The 12,244-nt window shown below is 35.7% G+C and overlaps 1 protein-coding gene across 2 annotated transcripts; it reads right to left on the bottom strand.

Annotated features, from left to right (window-relative positions):
• Positions 1-1,257: 1,257 nt before the first annotated feature.
• brms1 (BRMS1 transcriptional repressor and anoikis regulator) lies at positions 1,258-12,090 on the bottom strand. 2 transcript variants are annotated; one of them, XM_052561870.1, is made up of 11 exons: positions 11,961-12,090; positions 10,741-10,967; positions 10,361-10,451; positions 10,040-10,167; positions 8,702-8,781; positions 8,132-8,228; positions 4,757-4,849; positions 4,291-4,355; positions 4,173-4,212; positions 2,336-2,444; positions 1,258-2,228 (listed from the first exon to the last, which is right to left on the bottom strand). In XM_052561870.1, the coding sequence occupies exons 2-11, from the start codon at positions 10,946-10,948 to the stop codon at positions 2,111-2,113; spliced, it is 1,029 nt and encodes a 342-aa protein (XP_052417830.1). In that variant the 5' UTR covers positions 10,949-10,967; positions 11,961-12,090; the 3' UTR covers positions 1,258-2,110. The 2 variants fall into 2 exon arrangements, with proteins under 2 accessions (XP_052417830.1, XP_052417831.1); XM_052561871.1 differs by lacking the exon at positions 2,336-2,444.
• Positions 12,091-12,244: the final 154 nt, after the last annotated feature.

Here is a 12,244-nt window from a genome sequence, read left to right as displayed (position 1 = left end):
TGGTTAACATTTGTATAACTATGCTAGTATTTGCTAGCCTACCATATACTTTGCAAATAAACGCCTGAAAATTATGCCAAAAATGTTTTGATTGTATCATTGTATTTATGCCCATGTGTAATGATAAATGAGCGTGTTGTGTTTTCATTTACAATGAAACTGTGAATGATTCATTCCTCAATGAAACATAGTATTTATAATAACGGTCAACTGATAAGCTGAAATAAATGAAATATATGTCCCATTTAGACTGCATTCTAAAAAGTTCCAGTCAGGACAATCAAATCTTTTTTGGCATGTCGAGCATTTTACAGTAGGCTATTATTTACAAAAGTATTCAGATGTTAAGTAAAGAGGTCGAAATGAAGGAGTAACATATTAACATAAAAGAATATAAAAAATCTAACCATTAATAATAGGCTAATAATAATATACAAATATTACGAGGAAAAGACGACCAGTTAATGAACTTTTACAAGACTAAAGGATGGATAAAAATGTTTCCTTGTAGGCCTATTTTATATTGTGCATTTTATGTAACATTTATTCTTGATAAACTTCATTTGAATGCTGACTATTGCACGCAATACAATCCAGTAGCCAAGCCCTATTGTTAATATAATAATGTAATAACTTCTATAATAAATAATATAATAATTTCTCAATTCAAAATAAAAAATGATCCTTCTCTGATAATCCTGGGTTGCTATGGTCACGCAGGTTTGTTTACGCATTAAACTCGTGGCCACAAGAAAAATATGTCATTCCCTCAACACATAAGGATGTCGCTACCTCGACAAAATGATTTCGTAGCCACGACAAAACTAAGTGAACCGAACATATCATCTCCCTAGATCTTGCCTCTTCTTCATCTGTCTGTGCACCTCCTCTCTTCAAACTCTATGAATCACGAATCACTTAGAGACTCTTGAATCTTTAGATTCATTAAATCTCAAGGACTCAATAATTGAAAGTCTGTACTTGGATGTACACCAGGGCTGAAATTTTTCATTTTCGAATGTTTAAATTAAAATGAGAACTTCTCGAGTTTTCTAATCCCCCATTTGGCAGAGAGAGAAAATTATAGTTTCCCATTCATTGTTTCGTTAGGTGTTAGTCCCATCTAGTGGCTCATTGTAAACTATATAGCTCAGATAGCGCTTGGTTACACTCCTGCGCCCCCTGGAGGGCACAAGCGGTGCCTCCAGCCTTTGACAGTCCTGCAAAGTTTTAATGAATGAGCCATTAAACAGCAAATGTAAGAAAAGTTTAGATTTTAATAATGCTTATTGTTATAAATACATGATTATCTCGAACACTTTATAAATAGTTTTTTTTTAAGCACCCTCTGTTTCAGATCACTTTACAGATGTTTATAAATACTATGCATTACAATTACAGTCTTTCAAAATGTACTGAAAAACAAGTTACATCTCTTGTTTTTCTGAGTGCAATCACAATTCAAGGTGTTTGATTGTGTTCTCTTGTGTTCTGGGTATAGACAGTGCTTTTCCTTCTAATATACAAACTTGGCTATTAAAAAAAAGATCCAACATCAGTTTAAAGAAGCAGTTGAAGCACAAGATAGAAAGAGCTCATGTGAGTGCAGTCCCTTTTTCCCGTGGTGTATTTAGTGTACATTAAATGGACTTTTACAATAATTTTAAATGAAAATGACAAACAAACAAATGCACAATGATCTAAGTGTGTATCAGACTTCATATAAGGTCAGTATGAAGTATTATACATGTATACAGTGTGACAAGCATTATGATACAGAAAGACTTTATATGACTTTAAGCATTTGGTCAATAGGCTTTTTAAATTAATGAATGAACTTTAGCTGCACCAGAAATTGCCTACTTGATGCCAACAGTGTTGCTCTGGAACCAGATCCTTCTTATTATTATAATCATAATAAAATATGTATATAAAAAAGGCTTAATTTATCTGAGATCATAAGTTATCATACATACAGTCTCTGGTCTGATCAATACCAGTGCATAGCATTAAATTGGATTGTTATAAGCTGTTCTAAGAGTGTTGTGTGTTATTTGTTAATTATTAAAGGGTAGGTTCACACACTCTCCGATTGTAACGTTTATCTTCTCTAAGCTTTTTGTATGGTGTATTTGCCTTTCTGAAGCTGGGAGACGTAGATTTTGGTTTTGGTGCCATCTGTTCGCTTGAACCAGACCTCTCCTGTGCTGATCCCTGTTATCACGGCCCTGAGAGAAACACACAAGAAAACAGGGAGACCATTTCAATTGAAATGTTTTGGCAAACAAAGCCAAAGCGAAGACAGATGCTGTCTTATGTCTTATGCTCTACTGACTGTGCCGGGCTGTCGTCATTGACTTCTAGAACGACACTGCTGCCTTTGGAGAATTTCTCTCCATCATAGAAGAGAGCCCCACCTTCACATCGCACGGGCACCTGCCTGTCTGAGAGACAAACAGACACGCACACCCTCTTAAACATGTTGTGCTTTAATAGCTCATAGTGCTCTAACGCTCTGCTTTCAAGACAGTTTCTGTCACATATAGGGCTGTCTGGCTGAAGTTAAACTGCTGTCATTAAATGGTTCACATACGCGACAAGATAATACTCTAAAAAAGGTACATGTACAAAAGCTGTCACTGGGACGATACTTTTTCAAAAATATACCTCTGTGCCTTATTGAGCTCTGAAGGATGCAAATTAGTACCTAAAGTGTACATATTAAATTGTAAATGGTACCTTTTGAAAACCCTTTTTTCCCAGTGAAAGCATTCATCGTGTAATAAAACGTGTATCTCTTCCAAGTAAATCTGTTAAACTAGCTGTTACCGCGACGAGACGAGAGACAGATTTTGTTGATAAGTTTCCATTTCTGGGGCTGCATTAACTAACCCTGCCTAACATTGAAATCTGAATGGTCCAAAATCCTGCTCCACATAAGAGGACAGCATACATCTAATATCTTGTGCTCATTTATTCTCATTGTTTCATGTTCAGGGTGGTTTGTTGCTGCAAGCTTACTGTTTAGTACAATAGTTAGGTATTAAGAGATGATTGTTGATTATTTATCAAATGCAAACTGGATCATTAGATCTGTACACCCTTTATAAAAAGAAGTATTAAGCATACTGCTGAAACTACTGAAAGGAATTTATGGTAAATGAAAAAATATTTGAATATAATTAGAATGATAATAATATATTATCAGCAAGTACAGTTCTTTTTAAAAATACTTTTAAGTGCACATTCAAAACAATTAAGCACACTTCTTTTTCACAGGTGCAGTATTATAACAGTGGTGTACAGCATTTGTTTGTAATTGACTCCTATGATGCAAAGGAAACAAAATAAAGAAATGGAGGGATGAAAGTGAGAGTAAGAGTGAGATCTGGGAGACATAAAAAGACAAATGAGAGACAGAGCAGAATCAAATGTTACATGTCAAACCATTTTTCTTAGTGACAGAACAAGACTCTAAGTGTGACATTAAAGTTTCAGTCAATCAGTCTGGAGTGACAGAAAGAGGGAAAAGGCTATAATTCAAACCTCTGTATCTAACTTAATCAGAGGCCAGACAGATAGAGCTTGTGAGTGAGGGTCAGGGCTAATGGAAGCAACTGAGATGCCAGTCGAGAACATGCTTAAGCTTTAGCATCCATTTTAGCTAGAGACAGACAGTAACTCTATACATGTTGTGTGTGTTTGTCTCCGAGTGTGTGAGTATCAGTGAAGGCATGTTTACTATTTCTAAATCTTTTAATAAATATAGACCCTATTATTTTATAGCATGCATCAACACATACAAGATTTTCAAAAACAAACTTGAATCTCGAATTAAAAATGATTATACAGCATTATGTAGTAATATTGTTAAAGATAGAGAGAATCCTATATTACTCAGTGAAATCTATGCCAATCTTGTCGTGAGAAAGAAATCATTGGTTGAATATATTTAGCCCAAGGCAAGGTCTCTGATGGTCAGTGCACATGATTGCCTTCAATAAAATTTCAATGAGTTTATTCAGTCAGTTTAGTCAAAGTTTAATGAGGTTCACCTGACTACCATGAGGTCCTTGACCTCCCAGTGTAGCTTCCTGAGAAAGACAGGGACTGACAGGAAAGCTTCAATAAAGTACTTAAATGAACACAGTGCCATTTAATAACTGACTTACTGTCTGCTTTCTTCTTCATAGGCATCAGTGCCGCTTTTGCCTGGAAGACAGAGAGATAGAAGTCACAATCCATCACACGTTCACCGCAAGTGAAGAGCTGATCATTCATCATGAATACCTTCTTGATGGCTGTCCAGTCCTCTAGTATGTCAGTGTCTCTTAGCATATACACTATGTATGGCCCTGAAAAACAGACAGACATGTTGAGCAAGACATTTTGAGGAACACAACTTCTTCAAACCCAGTGAAGATAAGAGGTATAGCATGCCGGTTAAAGTAGGCTGTTGGTTGGCCTAAAAATGTCTTTCCCAGAAAAAGTCCAAACAATAAAAAAAATCATACCATTTCAGGAGACAGTCTACTCTACAGCTGTATTAATAATGTTAAGACAGTTACATTATTTAATAAAATAAGCCATGTGTGATTCCTGTAACTTCTGGTGAACTTTTAAAATCTATTTTAAGACCTTTTCAATAAAGGTGGTTCTGAAACCAGGTTTAATCCAGAAGGCAAGTGGGCACAGAAGTGGTGACTAAATGAGAGGGGAAGAGATGGATCTCAATCTAAAGAGAAAACTTTATTACCTGACACAAGAGCTGCCTTCTTCTTCCTGTCTGGGCGAATCAGGAGACTCCTTCTCTTACATTTCTTCATCCTCACTTCATCATTCCACCACTCTGATTGATAAAGAGTAAGTATGTGTGTTTATGGATCTTGTGATTATTTGGGTTTTGAACCTAAAAATTCCTAGTGAACAATTATGCTTAAAATCTTCGGTCAGCACCAATAGCCTAGTGTTTAGTGCACTAACATACAGTGCAACTGTGTGCTCATGTTGACAAGAGTTCGAGTTCTGTCTCAAGGTCCTTTATCGGGGGGAGTCGTGGCCCAATGGTTAGAGAGTCGTGGTGTTCACTGGTGTGTGTGTTCACTTTGGATGGGATAAATGCAGATCACTAATTCTGAGTATGGGTCACTATACTTGGCCACATCACTTTCACTTGTTTATACTTTTTTAGCAAGTTTATTATGATTTCAAACATGTCCCCCTTCAGGTTGCAGTACACTTGTATTTTTGCTGTGAAATCTTTACTTTAAAATCTAATATCAATATAAATGTAAGAATAACTGAACTAAAGATGTACTTAAGTACTGTACTGAAGATACATATACATATAAATACATATAATAATCACATTAAAATGCACCAAATAAGATACATCAGGCTTTAGATAAGCATTTTTCTACATCTGATCATAACATTGCATTGCATTATATTTTTTGCCCCCCACAATAAGAACTGCAGAGCTCTGATTGTACAACTAAGCATATGAATGTAATTTGATTAAGACATATTATTGGGAGACAGAGTGAGTATTGATATGTGACAACTGTATTTTATGTAAATAGTCTGTTATATGGTTATAGAAAGCTAACTGATTTACATTACAAGCTGTTAGAATTTCATCTTACCTCTGCTTTATTAACATCATACACTATAATACTGTATAGACGGTTTCATCGGGCGCACGCGCCTGGACCTAAGTTAACTTCCGGTCTGTGTTGTGTATATTGGTCTGGCTGTGTGCCATCTACAAACGCAGTTAAAGCCAAGGTGATGAGTAGACTGAAGTTGGTCTCAGGTGGCTGTGCTGCGGGATGTGTTTCCCATACATTTATTTATTTTTGGAGATTCGCCACAATTTTAAAACTGATCGATTTTCAAAAAGGCTTTGTTAAATAAACATGAGTAACGTAACATTACGTAACGTACTGCACGTTTAATAATAATAATTCCTTAAATTTATGTTTAAATATCAAAACGAGGCATGGGTGTTTTTATATTGCTGTATTTCTGAAAGAAGACTTGCATGTTATATGCGCGATAAAGCAGCGTGTGAGAGTACCAGCTCTGCTTTGTTTACAGCTGTTACTGGGGAAACCTCTATTTCTCGCGCTTTATGTCTGTGCTTTAAAACATCTCCTGCTGGCAAATAATGAATTAGCATTTTCATTAAGTCCGCCTGATCCACACAGAAAACACATTTTGTTTGTTATCAAAAAATATCTACTCTAGAGGGACTTGGCTGTTGTTATTGATTCTATTTGGAGTCTACCGGAAGTTAAGTTAGGTCCACAAAAGCGCTCACGCGCATTAACGTTTGTTTATGTTGATGCCGTTGAAACCGTCTATAGCATTGTCTTTAGATAATTTTAAATTGTTATATAATTATCCACCGTTATATTTTTATTCATATTATTCAATGTTTATCCATACTTCATTTAATACTATTATTATACTTTATTCTTTTTATCTATTGTTGTTTCATTGCATGATGATGATGTTTATTTTATGTCTTTTGTGCAGCACTTTGGTTAGAACTTGTGTTACTTTTAAAGTGCTATATAAACAAACCTTGAACAACAAAGATCAAAGGAAAACCTAAATATAAATTTAAAAATAAAAAACTGTCGTGAAATAAATCGACGAGTCCTGTTTTCTATCGAGATTAGGGATTCAGAAGTAGTAATAATATTAAGTTTTATATGAAACAAAAGACATCTATGCAGACATATGTGACCCTGGACTACAAAACCAGTCATAAGATCCTGTGTAGTATTCAGTGTTATTGTTGAGCTCCACGAAAGGAACAAAAACATTATGAAGCACCAAAACGTTTTTGTGCACTCTATTTCAAGTGTTCTGAAGCTGTTCCATAGTTCAATGTGAGGTACAGAATAATGTTTAAGTCATTAAATTCAGTTCACATAAACTCTTTCCGCTGCGGCTGTCTGTCATCCTCCATTCAGCAATCAAACTGCGTGTCGTGTTCGGTTACAGTCAAAACCATGGAACTTGCTTCAAGAGTACACAGTAACTGAGGTTTAAAACTGTTTAAAGAAAAGGCTCATTAAATTAACTCACATATTTAATACACTATGTATCAATATCTCTTCCCTTTGTCCTAGTGATGTCCGGTTCACGAACGAATCGTTTGATTTGACCGGTTCTCCTTATGAAATCGGACTGAATCGTTTGAAACGGTTCGTGTCTCCAGTAAGCATTAATCCACAAATTACTTAAATTATTCACTTTTTTAAAGTGGCTGACACTCCCTTTGAGTCGAAACTAACCAATATCCCGGAGTAATTCATTTACTCAAACAGTACACTGACTGAACTGCTGTGAAGAGAGAACTGAAGATGAACACGAGCCGAGCAGCTTGTGTGTGTGTTGTACTAACTGTTCTATGTGGACTCGGAGGACTGCCCAGCCAGCACACTGTGACTCAGTGTTGTTTCAAGCTCATCATTCTGCGCACGGGATGTACATAAGCGCTCTGTACCACTCTGTATTGGCACCTTTAGTATTATAATACCTTTCTGCGCAATCAAAGATTATTAATAGTCAATTCTTTTTCTGTCCTATCTATGATATTGCTGCCTTTATTACAGTGCTATACATTTAAAATAAATATATTTTATATTTCTATATAAATGTATGTACATGAATGTATTTTACAACAATACAAAGAGCAATGTGTAACATATTACCAGATTTAAGACTTATTAACTTTTATTTGTAAATACAATATTTAACTAGATTTTATACAATTATCGTGCACCCGTGATTTTTCTAGAATCTAGAGTATCTTTTGCTGCTGAATAATCCACAAACCTAGTTTATAATAGTATTTTTGTCATAGATTATAATTTTATATTTTTTCATTTGTTATTTTTCATTAAAATGAAGTTGTCTATATGTAGCAGATTGTGTTTAACACAAAAGAATGATGATCAGGTCAACACAGAGTATAGAAATTCTACACTGATAAAAAAAAAAAAAACTGGTATCGGATTGGATCGGTATCGGATCAGATCGGTTCTGAAAAAATGGTAATGTTGCATCCCTAATACAGTGTATGGGTCTGTGTGTGTGTATACACCTGTGCGTGTACCTGAGGTGATGTCTACACTCTGTTTGTCCTCCTCCAGTCTGCGGATCTTCTCCAACAGTTCTGTTTTCATGGCATCAAATAAGAGTGTCCTCTCACTCTAGAGAAACAAGCAACTGATTACATACACACACTGACTCGATATGATTCATGATCATCACTGCAATGTTAACAAACAAACAAACAAACACAACTGTTTTGGCAGAGACATGGGAGTATTTATTTACCACAGTGCTTTTTCACTGTGGTGTGTTTTTGGTGATACTTCCAGATTATGATAAATGTGGTATGTGCATGTTTGTGTATGAATCTGCATATTTCAATGTTTAATTGCTACTATGTATGTAAGTTTGTTGATTCATACAATAGCACTATGGTATTAACAAGGTTTTTAAGCATGATAACAATTTCATAATAACTTTTTTGTACCATGAACTTTCTGAAATACCCTGAAGTACCATATCAATTTCATGGAACACGAATATGGCACATCATTTAATACCACAGTAACGCAGACGTATCTTTTTGAACGGATGCTGCATCTAAATAAGTGGGTCAGCTGAGCCGTGTTACCTCTAGATGCTGTCTGGCCCCCTGCACTTCACATTCATGTTTGTGTCGGACCACTTGTAGACAAAGTTCTCTGTACACACCTACAGGATGAGAATTAACAGTTGACCTGAGACCTGTGGTTCATTTGTAAGAGAGATATCATAAAGCAGATATATGCATCCTGATGTGTGTCACCTGCAGTGTTGGGTAAGTTACTTTCAAAAAGTAATTACTATTACTAATTACATCATCAATATTGTATTTTAATTACTTTACTAATTACTCTGTCTGAAAAATAACTTAGTTACTCAATAAGTAACATAACTTAAAATCCCTATAAAACTTAATAGAAATTAAACTCTTTATTCTCTCAATTTGAGTTAAACAGAATAATTGAGCCTTTTAACGTTAAAACAACTGTAATACTTAACCATTTTTATATAAATATATACAAATATTTGGTTAACAAACAGAAATACTCTGAATAACAACACAAAAAAGCTTAAGGAAAGTTAAACAATGCATTTCAGTTTGGCAAGATGTTCAGGAAAAGCCTAAATAGTAAAATCTGTACATGTTTATGTAAAAATAACACGTTATGTAGGTTAGAATAGATTACATAAATTATCTTCTCTGCTGAATAAAACCGTGTCAGATCGCGCTGAAGAAAATTCCTCATAGCAGGACTTCTTTCAAAAACTATGAAAATTGGACGAATTTTGATATTTTTTTAATCCATTTTTTGTATCTAGATGAGGGTGTTTGTGCGCAGGTGACTGCATATAATGAGCTCAGATAAGGGAAAGACTGCCTCGCTTTAGTTTAATACGGATTATCAGAGAATATTTGTTTTAGATTTTAATTCATTCATTTAAAAGTAGAAAAAAGCTTTCTATAGATATATTTCTCATGTCTCTGTGTCAAATATTCACTGAGTTTGTGACGGCTATAAAGTTGCTCACGGAGACCTAGACAGCACAAAGTGCACCCTGTTTGTTTTGTTTATTTTACAAAAGCACAATGTTTTGTTGTAATTGTCATTTGTACACAAATAAAAGAAGGCCCTTTTTAGATTCGATTGATTATAGTCTTATCTGTATCTGAGTATTTAAGGTTTCTCTGTGAATCAGGAAAAACTGAAAGTGAATGCGCTGGCACGCAGAGGGTTAAAGACACTGCCATTCAATTTTATCTTTAGACGGTAAATTTAGATTTCAAATTCAATATTGATTTTAGAAATGTTTAAATTATTAACTGTATGTACTGCAAGCACTTTATAAGTAACTTTTATTTAAATTACCTAAAATGAGCATTAAATGAGTGGATAAGTCATTTAATAACAGTTACAACACTGATCACCTGCCACTTGTGTTCTCTGCTGTAGGTTCTGCTGCAGTGTTGCCAAGGGTTCTCTGTACTCTCCCGCCTTTCCTGTCAAAACCTCATCCAGCTTCATTTTAACCTGGTTCAGACGTTCTTGAAAAAGCCTGAAATTAAAGAGGAAGTCATCTATAGAGCTCTAGAATCAGTTCTTAGAACAACACAATTTTGTCACAACAATACACTACAGACTACTTTTATTGGTGGCCATCCATCCCAGATGACTGCCCTGTTCCTATTGGTAAAAAAAAAAAAATGAAATGCCACCCAACCTTAACCAATCAGAAAGACATATCTTACTTGTCTTTTAACTCCAGGAACTGTTTTTCCAGGTCAGACATTTCATCTAGGCACTGTAATCGTCTTCTCTCACAATCTTCATCATCCATTTCTAAAAAAGAGAAAATTCACTCTGATTCAATGTTGTTCTTTCTATTCTCTTTTCCTATCAATTCCAGTCAGTGTTCACATTCCTATACTTCACATCACTATATGATCAATGTTGGTTATTTGGGGGCAGTCATGCCTAATGGATAGAGAGTCAGAAGCTCAGGTCAGACAGTGATTGTAGGTGGAGGGAGTGAATGTACTTCCACCCTCAATACCACGATTGAGGTGAGACACAGAAGCAAAAACAGATCAAACATTCAGCATAGCTATGCAATATTCAATCGGCAGACCTGAACTTTCTTCCTCTTCCTCCTCTTCCTCCTCTGGTTCACTCTCCTCAAGGTCGCTGTCCCGCTCCTCTCCACTCTCCTCCATCGTCTCCTCTGCCTCTCCTCCCTCTCGCTCCTCCTCCACCTCGCCGTTAGTTTGAGGAACCTCCGGGTCAGCCTCGGTCTCCATCTCCTCCTCTGGTTCTCTGGCAGCCGGCTGAGCTGGCATGACTGTTTATAGCACTGTACTGAATAGTATTATAACAGAACAGCGGTAAGATCTCAGGCTGGCTGATGCAGTAAATAAAAAATCCACATTTACATAATATAAACTATGAATACAACATAATCATAATACATTTATTATATATGTTTGAAATTATTTAGAATTTACATATAATACATATTTAATTAATAAAATAATACTGCATATTTTGTCATATAATGTCCCTTTTTTTATACTATCTTATCAATGGTTACCTTAGCTGTATTTTTCTAAGCTGTATAATGATTTAAAAAGTTTAAAAAAGCAAAAAGCAACGTCTATCAGTAACGTACCGGAAGATGGGAAATGAATGTGCATGTAAAGACAACTGACCAGACTAAAGACCTTTAACAGCTATAAAAGCACAGCATCCGGAGACAGCAGGAGCTGTTTAAGACCATATTAGCCACTTTATGTTTAATTAGAAAGAGGAAACTCCACGCGCTCGTCTGATACAACTCGTAATATGATGATTAGCACTCTTCTCGCAGTCTCGACTGTATCATGTACGTTACATCCTCTAAAGGCCGCACTGCATTGACTGAGATACATTACAAGCTCATTACTCACTCTGCTCATCCATTGCTCATCCATTATATGATGTGAGAGACATTATTAGTTACAGTCTCGTGCTGTTTACATATAACTGCGGATTTAAGTTAACGTTTGTTGTATAAACTCGGTTTCCAACTGAACAACTCCACACTTCATTCAGAAACATAAAGTGTTGTCCAGTATAACGAGGCATAATAGTAATGTTAAAGAACAAGAGTGAAAACAAAAAAACGGTTGCGACTCCTAAAAAGTCTCAACAACAATGTAGTAATAGATGAATTTACTTCGTAACGTTGTATTGAATCTCTTAACCGCTCCATGAATGTACGCAAATTAACCGATGCAAGGCACAGGCTAACAATACACGACGATCTTACAAACAAACTGTATTAAGTGCATAAACAACAGCTAAACAGCTTACCTTATCGTCAATTCTTGTTTAAGTCGTGAAAAATATTACATATTGTCGACGGAATTTGCATATCAGGGCAAGTTGACATCGGACAAGTCCACTTCCTCAGCGCTTATACGTTTGTTGAAACACACTACCGTTTTGAGGCGCTAGCCAATCAACGCAGACCTCGGTACTTCAGCGAACCAATCAGAAGCTCGATGCTGAAGAATCGCAGTCTCATCGATTTCAGTAAGGTGGTCAAACTGACCAATCGCATTTGGAGCTGAAAATCCATGAATTTTCTTACAACT

The sequence above is a fragment of the Carassius gibelio genome, chromosome B7 (assembly GCF_023724105.1).
Source record: "Carassius gibelio isolate Cgi1373 ecotype wild population from Czech Republic chromosome B7, carGib1.2-hapl.c, whole genome shotgun sequence".
Classification (NCBI taxonomy): Eukaryota; Metazoa; Chordata; class Actinopteri; order Cypriniformes; family Cyprinidae; genus Carassius; species Carassius gibelio.
Note: the sequence above shows the minus strand (reverse complement) of the source record. Positions and strands in the feature narration are given on the sequence as shown.